Here is an 18,162-nt window from a genome sequence, read left to right on the forward strand (position 1 = left end):
TAATCGCTATCTTGGTTAAAGATTGACAGCGTTACATCAGATTCAATGACTGATAATACCACGGCCGTTACAATGGGTGGAAACTACACAGGCTGCAGTCTGTTCAGAGGCCATGCAGCCAACATCACATTGCAGGATGTCTTTCTTCACGACGAAAACTGCCACCAGGATCATGAACGACTCGATGGGATTCTATTAACAGAAGAGGGCAGAAGAGAGGTCAGGTAAGAGCAGCCACAAAGATTTGCTTGTCAAAACACTAATCTGTGGTTCACATCGTCAAATGTTGTTGTCGTTACTTTTGGGAAGAAAACATGTAGACATTAAAATTTAAGCGAAGTATATACATGTTAAGCAAGCGCGAGTGCTATTTGCGTCATGAAACAACAAATGGCAATGGCAAATAGTTTTATTATTATTATTATATTTATTATAGAAACTAGAATTCTTCCAAAGTGGACTACATTCTGACCTTGTCAAAATATGATACAAAAAGTCATATCATAAAGAAATATATATATATAGATTATTATCATTTGCGCTCTAAACGTAAGGCTATTGGTAATCATAGGATAACTCGTTTTCGCTGGAAATATAAAAACGAGTTCCGTTGTCCACTATTAAAATGTTTGTTTCTTGTACTTAAGTGACTGAATCGCACCAGCAACACTTCGGTAGTATAACTGAACTATATGCGAATGCTTTTGGTACACACAAAAATCAAGGTAATCATATTAGGATCCGATAAGGGTACGCGTTTTAAGTACAGCTGAAGCAAAACATTTGTGTTTTCAAAAGTAAACAAATAGGTTGTTATAATACTTTTAACCGCATTAGGGATATATTAGCTAGCTAGGAATATAGCTCAGGCATTATAATAATATAATAAGCGTTTTTGTAATAGAACTGCTTCTTTACGTGAAACTATCCTATGAAGCCATTCGTAGACCGAATTCGAACGAGCAATGTGTAGATGGAATATGCCTTGAAGTTGGCACTCCATCAGTCTTTTACACAAGATATAATTGAAGCGGTAACAATAACAATTTTTTTTCAGTTTTTGTATATCTGCCTTTTCTTGGCCCGATGATATTAGCACTAAATCGCACACTTTCATATACATAGGCATGTAGCATGACTTGATTAAATAGAATGAATTGGCATGTGAAATTTCGTAAATTACATCAAGGATCCACATCAACGATACAAATAGTAGCAGCAGACCGCTAGATATATGCGCGCTGCTGACTCAACCTCGAAGCGCAATGCTTGTGTCTTATTTAATATTACTGGTAACCTTCGCAGGCATGCGACGCCTTTACGATAAGCATAAGAGCAAAATAGGATAAATCCCACTTTTACAAGCATCGAACGCAAAATCACAATGAAATGAATGATCTGTACACATCGTCTAAACATTTATAAGTGGGGACCGCCAATTTCTCCTAAACCCGGTATCGCTCCGCTATCATAACCAAACGATTTTTAATTGCTTAGTGTGCACTTAGTGACATTTATAGAAACAAGTTTGCATCAACTAAATTGTGCAGATGCCTTCGCGAACAATAAGCATACATATAGATTTTTTTTTCGTGTGCAGAGTTAGTTGTGCTATTTACAATTTAGCTAAGGTTCACTACATACGTTTTAGGTATGTAAGCGCTACAAATTGAGAGAAGGACAATTCTATTTTCTGGACGTGTTTGGTTTCTAGCATCGAACACAGCGTGCGGGGGGACGACCATCTGACACTGCAGGTGCAAGGGAATCATATCCCAGAAAATGCTACCCATGCTACGCTTACAATCGGTTAGTTCAATCGATTCAGTAGTCACTGTTATTATCATTAGTTAATAACACAATAACAACCGTTGGCCAAATCACTTTTTGGCTTCTTTTTCTCTTGAGAAAAATTTGTTTTTGTTTTAAGAGCTTTAATGCCTCCAAGGCGCCCATATGTTATTATGATGCTCATAATTTAGTAACATTTCTTAACGTTCAGCTGAATAATTAGACATTGTGAGAACAATTTTGATTCGACTGGCTTATCTTTACTTCGGCAAGCTTCGACAATGAATTCTTTGGAATGGCTTGTTGTAGCGAGAAATGTCAACAGAACAATTAAAAAAAAATTAATAAATTGATCGACATATTAAACACTTGAGTTCACTTAGCATGTATCACTTATGTTCACGCAAATATGCCATAATTTTACTACAGTCTTCCATTTTCCACGTGCTAAGAATAAAAAAGTGCTTTTGTCACTTATGGTATTGGATGGTTTCATATGATACTGTAGAAACGCTCAACGAATCAACTAATGAAAAACAGATTACGAGATTTACATGCGATGTGGCCGGTTGTAACCGAACATACTCAACCCAAGGAAACCTCAAAACACATAAGAAGAAACACAGTGGTGAGCTGACCTTTGTATGCCGCCAGGATGGATGTGGAAAATCCTTCCTCACTTCCTATAGGTAATAATTAGCGGTTCTTAATAATGAGCTTAGAACGATAAGTAATAAACATAGTCTCATGGCAAGTCGTTTTATTTCATTTAAAAACGTAAAATTCCGCAATACTAATTCAAAGCACCTATTCTACAAATTGAATCGTTTAGTCCAAAATCTGAGCCATCGACTTATTTGATAATGTTGGCTTTTGACAAGTACGTAAAGTCGTCTAACACTATTAGGTTATATCCTGACATAATGGTATCATAATTTCCAGTCATATCTACTGCTACAAAAAGTTTCAAATCTCAATTAATTCCGTTCATACTCTGTCGCGGAAACAAAGAGCATAAGTGTCATTATTATATTATTTTGTATTGTCTGCGGAGGGCTAAACGAAAATAGAAACGTCAATGCTGACCTTGTCCTATTTGATATTGATCTGCCTTAAAGCCTCAAAATTCATTTTCGTATTCATACACACGAGCGCCCATATGAGTGTAATGTAGATGGCTGCCTGAGGACGTTTTCTACGAGATACAGGCTCCGTGCGCACGAACGTTTGCATACGGGTATGTAAACCTACACCCTTAATCAGTTAATCAAATAATTTCTTCACGCGTAGCCATATCTTCGCGAACTCTAGATTTGCCCGTGTACAAAACTAAAAGAATTACTTGACTATAAAACATTAAAGTCATTATAATGACAATTGATGAAAGGAAGTTGTTTTACAACCGTGCCATTTTGTTTGTATGCATTACATAAAGTTAAAACACCTAGCTGCGAATAGGCCAAGTAAGAATAGTAAGCGTACACTTCCGTGGAACAGAAGACACGCCTAAAACGTAATACTGCAGCAAATGCACTACGGGTTTATTTTTATATACGATGTTACGCGACGAGCATGACCGTACCTTTTTCACCTTCCTCGGCAGGTGAGACCTTCAATTGCTCTGCCTCGGATTGTATAAAAGTGTTCACGACGTTCTCGGACTTAAAGAAGCACAGCCGAGTCCACACAGGAGAACGACCATTTCTTTGTGAAGGCTGCGGCCGTAGTTTTGGAGCTAGTCATCACCTCAAGTCTCACAGACGGACTCACACCGGCGAAAAACCACATCAGTGCAATTTCTGTCTCAAAAAATTTGCGACATCTTATTCATTCAGGTATGGTAGCAGACATGTTTGCAATCTGCGCAAAATGTACTATCATTAACATTGAGTAGACGCAGAATTGCAAATTGTTAGAAAAGAAGCTGATCTGCATATCCCATGTTTTAGGTCGCATGTGAAGTCGAAACATTCGACAGGTATCGTGGAAGAAAGCGCTCGCCTGACAAATATTTGTACATGCAGTAAAGGCGCATGTGAGAAAACTAATTGTTGTTCGGCGTGCTTGCTCCCCAAGGAATCGTCTAGACCAGTCGAAAAAAAACGAGAATCCCAACAGGACAGCTCAAATTTACAACAAACAACAAGTTATACACAATTATAGGAAGATGAGCGTAACTAACACGAAGCGCACAAAGTTTTACTTGCACGGTCACGAACTGTTGTTAATCTTCTAATTGTGGGGTAATAGGATTACTCTTTCATTGTGAAGCTTACTGCTCACCGCTCCTGACAAGATGTGATTCGCAAACGCGAACTATATGGAATTATTGTAATCGTGTATATATTGACGTTCGTAACCAAATAAATTATTCAACATCTTCTCTCGTTGAAATAAAGGAAGAATTTCGGTCAGTTGTTGGATAAAGCTTTAGGCTGTTTTGAAAAATCACTATTTCTCGTTCTGTTAAGTCCTTTGGACTTTGTGAGACTAAGAGTGAATTTAATGTATGTGAATAGCATGTAAATACAGGAATTAATTATTATCAAATTTAAACAGGACACACAGACTGTACAGAAGAAGAACAATATGTATATTTTCATATACTGGGTAATGATGTCATAATAGCGATTAAATTCATAATATATATATATAAATATATAGTTGTTCTGATGAACATTTCAATTCGGTGTGAATATTCCCACTGACGGTTCATAGTTGAACGGCTTGGCGCGATCCTTGCCACTGAAACGAAAAACAAACACTTATCTTTGACAATCAATACCCAATTTCTAGCCAAAAACAATGTTGAATAAATGTCTCCATATAGTCATAACCTTCAGTTTTGCGTCCTCTACTTTAATAAGCGCTTTGTGAAACCACACTGCATAAAAAACAAAGAAATACAATTGGTTAGGCTTTAGTCCGCTGCAAGTAAAGTTTTTAAATCTGAGCTGAACTAGTGGCATCCAGCATTACATCAAGCTAAGAATGCTAAGGTTATTTCTGCAAGTTTTCATAGACGCCGATGCTAAGTTTTATACACAGCGTATATACAAATATATTTGTACTGGTTAGACGAATTTTATTTCTAGAAGCAAGTACGTTATGCTTAAATCAAGGCTACCAAGACGATTGTCGATATGAATGGTTTTGTTTAAGTGATGAGCCTTTACGAATTTTTGGCATCAATATATATCAAATATTTTGCTTGAATATATTGACTGGTTAACTGCTTTTAATGTGCTATGGAACAAGACTACAGCATTACACGGTAGAACGAAGGCCCGAACCGACTGGTCCAGTTATTACTAGTAGAGCCAGTTCTATGTGGACAGATCTAGCCGAGCAAAGGCCGTTTGAAACCCAGTTTATCCTGTATGCGTTTGAAGCTTATAATTTTTCTCAGAATTACCATCCTTATTATTCCATTACCGAGACAAGATGTCAAAACAATTTGCGCGATGCTCTCCACTCGACTCCACAATGTTAAATGTAATTTAACATTGTGGAGTCGAGCAATGATCAATATTACTATGTTAATATTTTTTCATGCGAATCTACAACACGTTTGATTTAAATATGTTGCGAGGTGGGAAAATTTCCAGATTTATAACCGTCGGGTCTCGAGTCCTATCAGCGATTTTTTTCAAATGAACTTAGTTCTTCGTTTTAGCTCAGCTCGCAATTACATTTGATTAACACGGGTACTACACACTACTCGTACCACATTCAAACCCGGTCCTCACTGGGCCACAGGGATTCTCACCCATTGCGAAAATATTAATATTAAGAGTTTTTTAGCTGTTACGAAAGGGAACTATACACAAAGAGAAAAACTGGCATTTTTTCTTATAAACCAGCGTCAGATATCGGATATCTGCTATATGTTTGGCCTCGTCAGCTCAAATAAAAGTCAAAATGATATTAGTAGAATTAAACAAAATATGATAATATAGTAAATAAACAAATCTTATCGGCATGATTGTGATTGGAGTGAATTTTACATTTCTTATTGGGTAGATAAACGAAAGCAAACAAGCTCAGCATTTACATACCAGGTTCTTCGTGCAACCCGAAGCTGATCCACGTCAAGCATCACTTCAAATGCGACCAGAGCCTGCATGGCTTGTAAGCTAAGAAGCTGAGAGTTTTCTCGATCTGAAGCTATCCCCAATCCCATCGAAACGCGGAAACAGTTAACTGTCCGTTCCAAATCGCGCAAACCGGCATTCAGTAATGAGGTGGTACCTCCGAATGAGAAAAACCAAAATGGAGCTTCCTGTGGATACGACTGAGGAACGGCTACCAGAGCTTCAAGGCATTCTAAAATATTGATGAAACAAAGTAACGCGAGAACCGCTCTTATTTTGCTGTAATTGAAGTCATCGTGTGTTGCACAACAATGTTAAAATTATTCACAGTTAAAATATGCCTGTGCTTTATATAAAGCTGCATTAACTTACTCTCATCTTTCGTTATGGTAACGTCGAAGAACAATGATTCCTTTGACATCATCTCTTTAACATTCTCCGTGCCTGTGCCAAAGCCAATACGCATCTGAAACAAGTTCACTTAATTAAATGGCGGTGTATTTGCTCTAGCAAGAACACATGATGCAAGTCCGGTTCCGCCGTAAAAAAACTCTTTGTTTAAAGGAATACGGTCAGATAATATCGACAAAAGGAAGCGTTACTTAGTGGACTTGAGGAAGCACACAAATTCGTTAATTATGTTGTTCACAGTTTGGTAATCATTCCGCGGAAAAGACTACTTGAATGTGTTAACTTTAGTAATTTAGCGAAACAGAAACTTTGTTAAAAATTAGATATCGTAAAAAAGTATAATTAAAAAAAAGATGATCACATAATTCGGTAGTTCTTTTATGTATCACATAAACGTGCAGGTATTGAAGTCAATCGAGTTCCTAAAACGGGCCAGATTAGCAAAAAATGCAATACATATTTGATAGCCTTTCATTTAAAACCGAGAAGATCAGAACTCGATTGGCAATGATTCTTTTATGGATTCATCAACACCGCACAAAGGGGCATCGATAACGAAAACTCAATACTTTGATGGTAAAAAACAAAATAAACTCCTTGGGACAAAAGCATATACAGGATTGATTCAATCCGAAATAACGTACTATTGCCTCTTCTGCTGTGATTTTCACGAATCTCTGGAGTACGCTTGACACTTTCTGTGGAAATCTGTTTGCTCCATCAACGACGATTTGCCCTTCGGCCAGTTGCGCCAGTTGCTGGCTGAGGGCTACCCGAGTTGACAACCGATCTACGATAAGTCGAAACGTTCGTTCAAAGTGCCGCCGACTCAAGTCGGCGCATGGCTGCTGCGATGTAGGAAGTGAGGAAGATGACGCTGATGAAGACAAGTAATCTAAACCAGCTAGCCACTGTGTCCATTGGTACGGCTTTCCAAGATTGCACACAGATAGAGCTCGTTCGAGGTTGTCAACACTAAATAAAAGAGTGAAAGACCGAAACGACAAACGGTATCGCAAGCACATGTCAATTACGTTATAGAGGTGAAACGCTGTTATATGTAATATTGCTCATTGTTATATATATGGACAGCTATAATTTGGTTCAGTTTGTGTCTTAAGCAGCTTTTTATTATTTAATTGCATACATATGGAACAAGTAAACCTAACAGAGGTAAAAAATGCATGTGCCAATTCCTACCCGTTTTTTGCGAGTAGGTAATGTGTCGTTGGATTTGGCGAAGTGAGCCCGCTGTCCCCTGGATACAAGCCATCCAATAGTGAGTCAACCTCAGCAATGTGCTCCACCTCCAGTTTACAACACACCACCCTTAGGGATGTCACGTAGGAAAACCTGCAAACCAAATAAGCATATTTAGACAATAGCCACAAGGAACCGCTGATTTGGAGAACGACAGAAAATGCCGTAAACCTGATTGTAAGAGTAAGCTTATCGATCTTCTTTTTCCAAAACAGTTTCAAAGATCGATCTTTATAGTGATATAGTGAACTGTGTAATAGCGTGTTGCAAGTTCCAGATTTTTTTTTGGTGAAGATCATTATTTCAGTTACTGTAGTAGAATGAGATCAAAACACCATATTTTCGCTGGTTACAACAGTTGAGAATACCGTATGGTACAACATGACATACACTGCATCACAGCACGGAAGTTAGCATCTATGAACTTAAAATGCAGAGCTTATAACGCATACAAAATATTACATACGAATGATGGTCGCTTTTTTAGCACGAGTTTTTGACGAGAATAACTGTCCCTAATATGATGTTGATATTGTACATATTGAATAAACCAGTGTAATTTATCACAGCCCAAAACCGATCCATTAAAATCTGATAACTGTCTGTATATATCATGTTAGCCAAACCTTTCGCAATTGACTAAAAATTCTATAAATATAACGCTCACTAACCTGACCGGAAATTGTCCCTCATCTGGAGTTTTTAAAGTAATTGTGACTGAAAGCGGGAAAGGTCGAAGGAAGGCTTTTAATTGATTTTGTTCCTCTACGTTCGCCTTGCCACCTCTGGAAGCGGTTCGCGACTTTCGTTTCCTCTTTTTAGCAACTTGAACCTGTGCAACTAGCTCTTCTGCCTCTGAGTCGGAATCGTCTTCCGCTCCTCCTGAGGCTTGCATCTTCGCCAGAATCTGTATGTATTATGAATAGAAATAAACGCACGGTACACAAAATACAAAACCAATAACTACAAATACTTGGTAGTATCACAGTATAAAGTTTTCCCGCAGTCGAGCAAAATTTTTGCCTAACGTCAGCCAATTTCACAGCCTAAATCTACTTAGGAACGATATGAATACAATAGAAGACCATGAGTCAACAATGATTCACGAAAACGACCTCAATAAAATAAAGCATTGACGATCTTTTTTTTAAGGCATAATCGAGTTCTGTTTCGTGTTTTGGATAAGGGTGTACTGGTTGATAATATAATTATAATTTACCAACCACATTATCATTAACCAGTATTATATCCGGATTAAATCTTTCTATAAATACGCTATTCTTACAGATGTAAATACAGATTGACACCGGATACATTCAATGTGAAAGCTGAAACGCCAAGTGCAAATTTTAAGGTGAAGAGTCACAACAATAGTGAGGCAAAGTGAAGAATCTCGTGTTGTCTCGATAAGCCTAACATTCTTGTTTGTTCACCTTTTTGGCGTCGTCAGGTTCTCCGTCAATAGCGACAGAGGCAACGAGATTCGGGTACACCTCTTGAAAAGCAGCAGCTTCGACGTAGACAATGTATAAAGGACGGCAGAGAAACGCTGCATTTGTGTGTTCGGGCTGATTTCTCTGTAACGTCATGCCTGAGAGGTAGTTAACCAACAGAAATCAATACAGCACAAATTAGTTAAGCCATTGTAAGTGATTCTGATCTTATTCTATATCGAAGTCGTTTCAGCAAACGTTTATTTTTATAGTCGCGCCAAGTGAGGATTGATAAAACCGAAATATACAATAGGTATTATTCCAGCGTAGCTCAGCAACGCGTGTGGATTGGCAAACTAGATTTCACAGGTCAACGCAAGATATCACTTGAAAGAAGGTAAGAATGAAGTTAACCATTCTTAGTTTGGCTGCTCAGCTTTGAGTGAAAGAAACGAACTAACCAAGATGAGAATAGAGCGGCTGAGCAGCCTCGAGAATGTTGTCCAGCGTTGGCTGAACACCTAGCAAGATCTTTTCTTTTGCTTCGATATCATCAATTAAACATTTTTTTCGCGAAACGCTGGTCTCGAGCCGTGTCGCGAGTGCTCTACGGAGCGCCAGCTCGTGTCGCAACCGGGCCATAGTTATTTCATGCTCGGAAACGCCGCCCGAACGTAGTTCGTCGGGTGCCGATTCAAGGAATTCTTCAAGGGGAACCAACTCAATCTGCTCGTGCATCGACCTGAAATAACACAGGAAGCACGAGCGAAAACAACGATATTGTTGAAATGTGTAAGTTCTCTAGTTCATAAATCGTACGATGTATTTAGTAAACACAGGTTTGCGTGATAGGATATACATGCAACGACGGCCAACAATGCCAATCCGAAAAGAGTGCACATATACCCAACTACGAGAAAACATACTTGAATTCGTGACACTTTTCCACCTCCGACCGAAGGTAGCCAACCTCATATACTAAATTCTGCAGCTGAAGATGAAGGTTGTCCACGCGCGATCGGTTTTCTCGAACAGCATCTCGGGTAGCTTTTAATCGGTGTTTATCTAATCGGTTTAATTTACGCAAGGCGACCATCGTCGCGAGACATTGAGCCTAAATTGAAGACAAGCAACGAAGTGAAATGGAACTTTTATAAGACTTGATTTTCAAAATCAATGGATGAGTTGATCATCCAATGCCGGTACGATATAATATTTCAACGACTGTGTTTATAATTGCGGATATATTTTATGACCACCGTAGAGTAGATAATGACTCAGGCGGAGTAATACTTGAGCCATTTATTTTAGAAAAGCGCCTAAATACTCATTGTCTACAATTTGTTGGTTTGGCGTTTTCTACAATTTATCCAGATTGTGAATCTAGTCTTATATGAACGTCTCATACTTCCTTACTTTAAGCCAGTCGGCCTCTGCAGCGTTGCCTTTCTTTTTGTTTTCATCGATGAGGCGCATTTTTTTTTTCAAGTCTTTGCACAAATCGGAAAATCTCACTAGATTTTCAGAAGCCTGAACGTGTTCTACTTCCTTCGACTCCACTTCCCAATAATCGATCGAAGGCCGGGTTTGAGTTGGACCAGCCTGGCCGATAAGCATAAAATAAAACAACGAATAATTAATTTATTATTAACATCATCACATGCGCTAATTTATTTATAAACTGGATCTTTCAGATCTGATATGCCCGACATGAACATGCTAGCATGCTTCTAAGGAGTACTCAACAAAATGTTCTATGTGAAAATTGAAGGTAATTTCAGTTTGATAACAACTCAAAGCAACCTTTGGAGGTGTAAGGGTAATTGTAAATAAGTCTATAATTTTCTAGTAGCTTATATGATTATCATATTAACAACAATTTTATGTTATTACTACTGCACAAATCACATCACTGAGCTCCATGTGAAATTTGCGGACACTTCTCATGAAAATACGTTATTTAGTTTTATGTCTGGGCCACTTCTAATGCCGTTACTCTCATTTCACAAAAGAGTACGTTTTCCCTAATGTTATAAAGTTGCATATATTACCAGATCGGAGTGCTCATAGCTTATACTAGAACCTATCTTAGAATGCAATTTAGATATAACTATGTCACACCTGAGGATAATTTTTTAAACAAACCAATTTTCTGCAACCATTTGATAGCATACATGTAAAACCTCATATCTGATCGAAGTTGGGCTTTCAGTCGTAACTCTCAGATCTTGCAGAGAGCTAACTATAAAAATCATCCTTTAAAGTGCATTTATTAGACTGTATATGGATCATAAAGCCAAACGTTTTTGAGCAAAAGTAATTCGATCTCATTTATACATCCAAATTTTCTATTATAAAGAGAATGCACAGCGGACATGTAATACAGTCCGTAAGATGATACCATAATACCGTTAAATAAAACAAAATAATAAAGTCATCGTGGTTTCAATGAACGGATAATTGAAGATATCCAGGTGAAGATAATTCAGAGAACACCATCGAATAATGCTTGGTACTCAAATTGGACTGCAGCTTATAGGTTGGGGCCAGGCTAATTAAATCATAGTTCGAATTTATTATCTGTCTATGCCACTAAAAGTCTAAGCCCGCTTTGTTCAATAGAAGCTGACCCATCAGAAGATACGGTTTAGGCCAATGTTTTCGTCCACGCTGATACATTAGTAAATCTGTCTTTGCATAAAAATTGTACTTGAACAATTTACTTGCATAAAACTGGAACAGACGTACTCAATTTGCGTCGCTTGAAAGTTGTTTGTATTTATACTATATTTCGACACAAGTAAAATAAAAGGTGTTTAGTAGTAAAACAAATGTGGTCCAAAGCTCACGGCTAGCACTCTAGTAGATATTAAGGACCAAATTTTCTTTATATCTATTTCTTATCAGTACGCAATCAGAAGGCATCATCGCGTAATAGAAAAACCCTACTTGCCTCGCTAACGACTGGCTTTACAAGCCGTTGTGCCTTGCGTATTGCTGGCATCTTTATCGGGTTCAGTGCAAAAACTGTGACTTGTTTCTTCAGGTACAATAAGAAATTAAATAAAGAACCTATTCAATACAGAATAAGGGGCTGACACACATCATTACACATTTATTTGCACAATTACTCAGTTAGAACATTAGCGGTGTTTGCTTTTCTATGTTGTTCTTACACCGTTGCTGAGTTGCACCGACACACACTCATCGTAACCGCTTCGCTCGCCTACGTCAGTCTGTTTTTGTTTACATCGTAACGAATCCCAGAATCGACCTCTACGAACAGCTGTGTCGAGATTGAATGTGGAAATTAAATGGCAGGAAATTAACGTCCTCTCGATTGAACAACAAGTATAAGCACTTTATTCGTCCGTGTAAAACATTATACAAAGCACTTCAAATAGCGTGATATTTTTATTATTTCGATATTTTAAATTAATGTAAATAAAAAAGCGCAATAGGATACTGGCTGCTAACTTTACGTTGGCACCAATGGGTGGGCTCCTAGTTGTAAAACACTTCACTGCAAATCGTAATTTACGCTAGGGTTATATTACTGTGTATCTGTCAGTAAGATATAGTGTACAAAACGAATGGAACTATTCCGCACTGGGATAAGCAGTTCAGTTATAACCGAGTGTAAAGCTAATAAATGCGGCTTACAGCCTAAGGGCTGTTTGTCTCTCAGATATTCTAACGACAGCAACATAATTTCGATGGAAAATAGTCAATGGTATTATAAAACCTGCTATTGTGTTATAGGAGGCCACGATGAATAAAATTTGAGAGCATTTTAAAGAAAAACAAGATGTTCCATCGGAACAAACTATTGCGTATTTATTATTTAGTTTAGACAAGTATATACTGCATTAATTTTTGGTAACGAAATTATATCACACCTATTTGATAGAACAGTACTAAGGCCATCATCGGGAACTACCTACTAAAAAGGGCTCTACAAACAAAAAGGTTAAATCTGCGTGTACAATGACTGCCATCGTCTCACACAAATATTACTTGTAGCATTCAGTGTCTTACACGCAAATTTCTTGCTTTGTGTCCTAACAACTGTACCCCTTCCTACTACCTGTGAAGTTTGTTTAAGTACTTAGTTCACTATTATGCGTATCTAATGCTTCTTTTCAGTATCGATGGAGAAGATACTGTGTATATTACTTTGCACACTAGCTATTTTTAGCACAAAAAATTGTTCGGCCTGCTTCCGACAAAAGCAAGCTATTGAATTCGGCGTCGCACACGTAGTCTTTAAGGCAAGCGCTGGGCGGAAAAATATATAGAGTGCAACTTCGTGGATGGACAATAAAGTCGTTTGATAATCGCAAGCTGCAATATACAGCTTGTTGATATTAACGACTGATTCCTTTCAATCACACGTATAAGAACACGCGATAAACACTGGAAAAGCATAATACAAGAGTTCCTCAATCTTGTACTGCTTGTTTGTCTGTGTTGCACTTGCCCGTATTCATTCCCCTACGGCCCATCTCCTATCCAGTACGTAGGAACGGAATAGTATCCGTGTCATCAGCACACGCTTAACAGCGTACCAACCTTATACTTCAAGCAAAATATAGCTTCTACCCTACAACCCATTTCATAGCCCTTGCATCCACCATCAATGATCAACCAATCGCAAGCTTCTGTCGTGTCTCACATTTGCTGTCCAATGCCGGATCAGTGAGATAGCTCAGCGTCGATTATGATCATTTTGCCCTTGCAAATTTTAAACTGCGAGTTTATTTTTATTGGATGTAACCCGTTAATGAGAAATCGCTGTTCAATACTATCATGATGGCATGACAAAAATAGGGTATACAAGTTTTGCGTAGTTAAGTTATGAATAAATTTACTCAAAGCGCCTCTGTTCTTTTGGATCCTAACCATTTGTTTAGCCAATGAACTCCGAAGTGTCTTCTTTTTTTCTATTTCGTTCCGTTTTAACTAATCTATTAAATCCGTTAACCTGTTATGGGCAGAGAAAATTTACTAAAAAAATCAAGTACACAAGATAAATTTTTTGTCATTAAGTTTTATATTTTAGGTGGTCCAGAATAGAAATGAAATTAGTGAGTTAGTAATTTCGACTACCGTTGACAAACTACAAAAGTAAAGTGCAGCTGCGAAAAACATCACTTCCTTTTGTTTTTCGCTAACGGGATTTCCTATAGTTCATAACTGATGCAATAAGATCTAATTTTTTTCTACCTGCTTTATGTATTATTGTCCAGCAGACAGTTGTTCTTTGCCTTTGTGTCTAGGCGTACATGTTATTTTTCAACTGCATTTGCATATACGCCCAAAGTGCGGTTTGTATCAGTCTGTGGTCTTTTCGGCTGAGACAATCTCTATTCAGACAAATTGTCTTTTCATTGGTATTAGGGTAGTGACCGTAAGCAATGCCAGATGAATGCCACGCTCAAATATACGAATATATCTTTCTCTGAACTATTCTATGGTGATCATTACAGTGGTGCCATTACACTTTGCGTGCTGCAGAGTTTATTGAGTTGAGCCCAAATAGTGCACGTTTATACTATTTTGCATATGTATATATGTCTATGTAAATATTATGTACAGGGTGTTTAGGATAAACTGGGACACATTTTAAAAGCTGGACTCGTAGCAGGCGTATTGTCATTCGCTACTCTTTATACAAAAAAAAATGACTTCTTTATAAAACAACCAATTAATTATAGTGAAAGTTATAGGGTATAGTATATGCAAAAATCAGCCACAGCCTATTGTTTTCCTGCAGAACAAATCCTTGCCAAGTTAATTAACTTATATACTCGGCTCATTCCTACGTTGTCAGTCTACGTTGTTGCCAGGCTGTGTCACTTTCTATCTAGGTCCCGGATTGAAGTCATGGTGGAAGCGATTGGCAATTGAATATATGCTCCAATGAAAGACACCCCGATCAACCCTAATATTATTTAAAGACTTCTTTCAATTTGGATGCACCTCTTGAACAAACAACATAAGTTCTGCCCCAATATATCTCGAACACACTATAGTTGCTATACCTGTTATATATGACGCTTTCGTTTAACCTTACAATACTATATATAGGCTACATATTTGTGTAAGGTAATATAAATAATACAACGGCAGCAATCATTACTTCAACCTTTTTTTTCTGATCGTTTGCTTATAGGTACGTGGGGCACTTCGACCACCTTCATATAGCGCATTCGCACCTACTGCGGAATACGAAACTCTTTCTGTAGATATTTAGTCTAGGCCATAGAAGCATCTTTCGTTTTGGTTTCCCACCCATATAAAAGAAAAAAAACAAAAGGTATGTCAACGATTCAAAACTCCTCACACATAATTAAAATGAAGTACTCTAAACTACTTCATTCTATGCGTTTCTTCGTCTTCTGCGGCCAGCTAGTTGTTTGACTTTATATACACGTTCGTCTCACATGCTGTCACGTAATTGTTTACTGCGCTTACCTGGTCCATCATATTCCTATAATAGGTTTCGAAGCCATCATACCATATGATGCTGCCCGCTTATATACAGATATCCGCTGTGCACTCTTCCTTCCCGTTGTTTTATAGTGTAAATTTGTTATATATATGTATTATATTTCATTTGAGGTGGCACCGTGATAAACGCTTTTCATCAAAGAATTTTAGTACCTTACGGCCATCCCAATGTTTTAGCCATTAGAGTAACAGCTTGAATCCGTCGAAGATATTACTTTAAGAACAGTTTTCTTTTGATGGTAGCAATGCGTTCTACATAATTATCGTCAAAAGCAGGCGGGACTGCTAATGGAAGATTTGAAGACAATAATACAGAATGTTCATCATATGGACAAGACAACATTTCAACTTTTCTCTTAAAGATCCATCGAGGACAACATACAGCATGTATTATATGATATAACGCAGAGCACTCGAAGACTCTGCCTTTTCACAATTAAACGATCATATTCAAATTATTTCGATGATTAGATGGTTTGATGCATTTTACCTTACTGACGTTATAATTTCTCTTCGTAGTCGCCATTACAGACAATAATAATAATTATCCGTTTCGTTCGGAAGAACAAACGACAGAAGATCGATGGACCTGGTTATTTTTTAGCACATTCTACTGATTGATCTACAAGTATTATTTTATTGTGATATCTTTAGATAGTTCCAATCTATCGTACGCTTTTTTACCGGTTTTCGATAAAACACATCTGATCGGACCCAATATTTCTATCGAAATCCACCTTTGCCAAACGTTTTCGGGCTATAGGGTATGTAAGCACGGCGGATGCTGTTCCTATGCATAAAACGTGCGTGTGCGTGAATCTGTCGTTGAAAATCATTGTGAGGGGTTTAGAACTTGGCGCTTAAGTTCATTATCATGGATTCCAGTCGGCTTAACTGCAATGAAAACACTATAAGTTAAACTCTGCGTGTTTCATCTGTGTTACCATAAGTCGAAAAGTACTAAGGAATCACCTGAACTGTGTAGGCTTATATTTCGTTTCAACAGTAAACAATCTAAATTGCATTTGAGCAAAATGGAATTACATTTGCTATTAAATTCGATCATTAAGGAAGTACATAAGTATTTAAAACCTATATACAACCGCTTTGAGTATTGCCATGCTGTGAAGCGTACTTACGCGAGTACTGAGACTTTCAATAGTCTCTTCCTGCGTAGTTTCGACTTCCTGATCAGGGGTTTTCGTGGCCACCATTTTGCCGCCCGTAACAGTTGGTGCAACTTGCTGTACTCCGGGGAGTTCGAGAAGGGTCTCTTCTCCATCGCCGACGCATATGGCTGTCAAGTGACGCTCAATATTATCCATAGAGTTCAGCATACGACTGAACATCTCCTGATTGGTTAGACGCGCTTTTTTCTCTTCGGCGAGATCGGATTCTTGCCTAGAAAAACCGCAAGCACGAACGGATCATGGAGACTTGTTGGAGTGAATTCAGGTTTTGCTATTAAAATGAGCCGAGAATGGCGATATGCCTATTTTAAGAACAGGCATAAAAATATCCGCTACGTTGTTTGATTTCGGTGGAGTATTGTGCATTACATCTTAGATATTATGCTACAAATCGAATTCTGGGCCAAATCAAGTTCTCACATGATACATCTGTAAATTAAATTAAATAACGTGCCAATTAAATAACGCCCGCCATGAAATCCGTACCTATAAATCCTAGCGATTAACCTTTATGATAACGAGCTGTTTCTTACCTTCGGACGGTGTTTTCAAGTGTTTCCATCCGGCGCACAAAGTGCATCAAATGCTCCTCGATCCGACGCATTCTCAGCTGTTGAATTTCTTTCTCCTGTCTCTTGCGCGTGATAAAACCCCGCCATGCTGCCTGAATCTTTGTAGCATTTTTATGTAAAAATTCGCGACGCGCCTTCAGTCTTCATCATTGAACAGATTACCACAATGCAGGAATCCCACCAGCAAGAAGTAAGACAAACAGAAATGTAATTGAACGATGTATTCGATATCGTATTGTGTCCTAAATAGCGTAGTTATGCACATAGAACGTTGTGCTTTTCTTACTACAGTATATTGAGTTCCAATGGCTCGAACACTGGTATAATATGAACAAAATGGAAATGTAGAAAACATTCGAATTCATCCGTAATACTTTTGCTGGACACTTTTCACTGTGAGGGAAACTGCTGTGATGGTAGGTTCGACTCCCAGGTACAAACCTCTCAATCTCGGCCTTGTCCTTATCGCGGCGATAAAGTGCTGTAGTGCGATGAGGCTGAACGGTGGCCGTTTTGGCAGCCTTACTGGCGCAGCTGCTGCGAGGAACTGAATATGATGATAAGCGAGATACCCGTACACTGCCAGAGTTCGACCGGTTATCGTTACTTTGAGCCCTCCTGCAGTATAAGAATAATATCTAATCAGAAATGGTGAGGCGGGATAGTCTTAAGGCCGATTTCGTCGAATTAAAATAAATTACGATTGGCCAACGTTCGCGTAAAGTGATAACAGTACAAGCGATTTTCTAATATCAAATAATGCTGCTCTGAACTGGATCTAATGGTTTTAATTAGGGTTCAAGTGAATAGCTCAATCGGCATAGAATCGAAATTTGCACAGGTAGATGGTCACGGAATGAGCGAGATTTATCGTTTAAAAAAGATGCACATTGATATA

At 38.1% G+C, this 18,162-nt stretch overlaps 3 protein-coding genes across 4 annotated transcripts in view; 1 reads left to right on the plus strand and 2 right to left on the minus strand.

Moving 5' to 3' along the window:
• The first annotated feature begins 45 nt into the window (after positions 1-45).
• On the plus strand, positions 46-4,220 carry LOC111273797 (uncharacterized). The gene is made up of 6 exons (XM_022855751.2): positions 46-224; positions 1,715-1,809; positions 2,300-2,480; positions 2,910-3,028; positions 3,395-3,626; positions 3,741-4,220. Exons 1-6 carry the CDS (start codon positions 46-48, stop codon positions 3,952-3,954), a joined length of 1,020 nt encoding a protein of 339 aa, XP_022711486.1. The 3' UTR covers positions 3,955-4,220.
• A 141-nt stretch (positions 4,221-4,361) lies between these two features.
• On the minus strand, positions 4,362-12,248 carry thoc5 (THO complex subunit 5). 2 transcript variants are annotated; one of them, XM_022855745.2, is made up of 11 exons: positions 12,166-12,248; positions 10,406-10,591; positions 9,916-10,103; positions 9,451-9,731; positions 8,990-9,147; positions 8,228-8,463; positions 7,497-7,649; positions 6,941-7,271; positions 6,258-6,351; positions 5,850-6,117; positions 4,362-4,536 (listed from the first exon to the last, which is right to left on the minus strand). In XM_022855745.2, exons 2-11 carry the CDS (start codon positions 10,463-10,465, stop codon positions 4,473-4,475), a joined length of 1,833 nt encoding a protein of 610 aa, XP_022711480.1. In that variant the 5' UTR covers positions 10,466-10,591; positions 12,166-12,248; the 3' UTR covers positions 4,362-4,472. The 2 variants fall into 2 exon arrangements, with proteins under 2 accessions (XP_022711480.1, XP_022711479.1); XM_022855744.2 differs by having other exon boundaries at positions 11,943-12,177.
• Positions 12,249-14,486: 2,238 nt separating this feature from the next.
• Positions 14,487-18,162, minus strand: part of LOC111273794 (uncharacterized) — a 7,593-nt gene continuing 3,917 nt past the window's right edge. Inside the window, exons 3-6 of the mRNA XM_022855746.2 lie at positions 17,706-17,882; positions 17,226-17,405; positions 16,642-16,903; positions 14,487-16,396 (exon numbers count right to left, since the gene is read on the minus strand). Of these exons, the coding sequence (XP_022711481.2) occupies positions 16,349-16,396; positions 16,642-16,903; positions 17,226-17,405; positions 17,706-17,882 (667 nt within the window). The 3' untranslated portion in view covers positions 14,487-16,348. The remainder of the gene's footprint in view (positions 16,397-16,641; positions 16,904-17,225; positions 17,406-17,705; positions 17,883-18,162) is intronic.

This window comes from Varroa jacobsoni, unplaced genomic scaffold (assembly GCF_002532875.2).
Source record: "Varroa jacobsoni isolate VJ856 unplaced genomic scaffold, vjacob_1.0 scaffold_227, whole genome shotgun sequence".
Classification (NCBI taxonomy): Eukaryota; Metazoa; Arthropoda; class Arachnida; order Mesostigmata; family Varroidae; genus Varroa; species Varroa jacobsoni.

What these genes read in the sequence shown, in the direction of transcription:
- thoc5 (XM_022855744.2), bottom strand. Translation starts at nt 11,993, where the DNA reads ATGCCAGCAATACGCAAGGCACAACGGCTTGTAAAGCCAGTCGTTAGC. An exon ending in TAAAGCCAGTCGTTAGCGAG is followed by an intron (nt 10,592 to 11,942) that starts GCAAGTAGGGTT and finishes CTTATCGGCCAG; the next exon opens with GCTGGTCCAACTCAAACCCG. An exon ending in TACCATAACGAAAGATGAGA is followed by an intron (nt 6,118 to 6,257) that starts GTAAGTTAATGC and finishes TCAATATTTTAG; the next exon opens with AATGCCTTGAAGCTCTGGTA.
- LOC111273797 (XM_022855751.2), top strand. Translation starts at nt 46, where the DNA reads ATGACTGATAATACCACGGCCGTTACAATGGGTGGAAACTACACAGGC. An exon ending in GAGGGCAGAAGAGAGGTCAG is followed by an intron (nt 225 to 1,714) that starts GTAAGAGCAGCC and finishes TTTGGTTTCTAG; the next exon opens with CATCGAACACAGCGTGCGGG. An exon ending in GCGACATCTTATTCATTCAG is followed by an intron (nt 3,627 to 3,740) that starts GTATGGTAGCAG and finishes CCCATGTTTTAG; the next exon opens with GTCGCATGTGAAGTCGAAAC.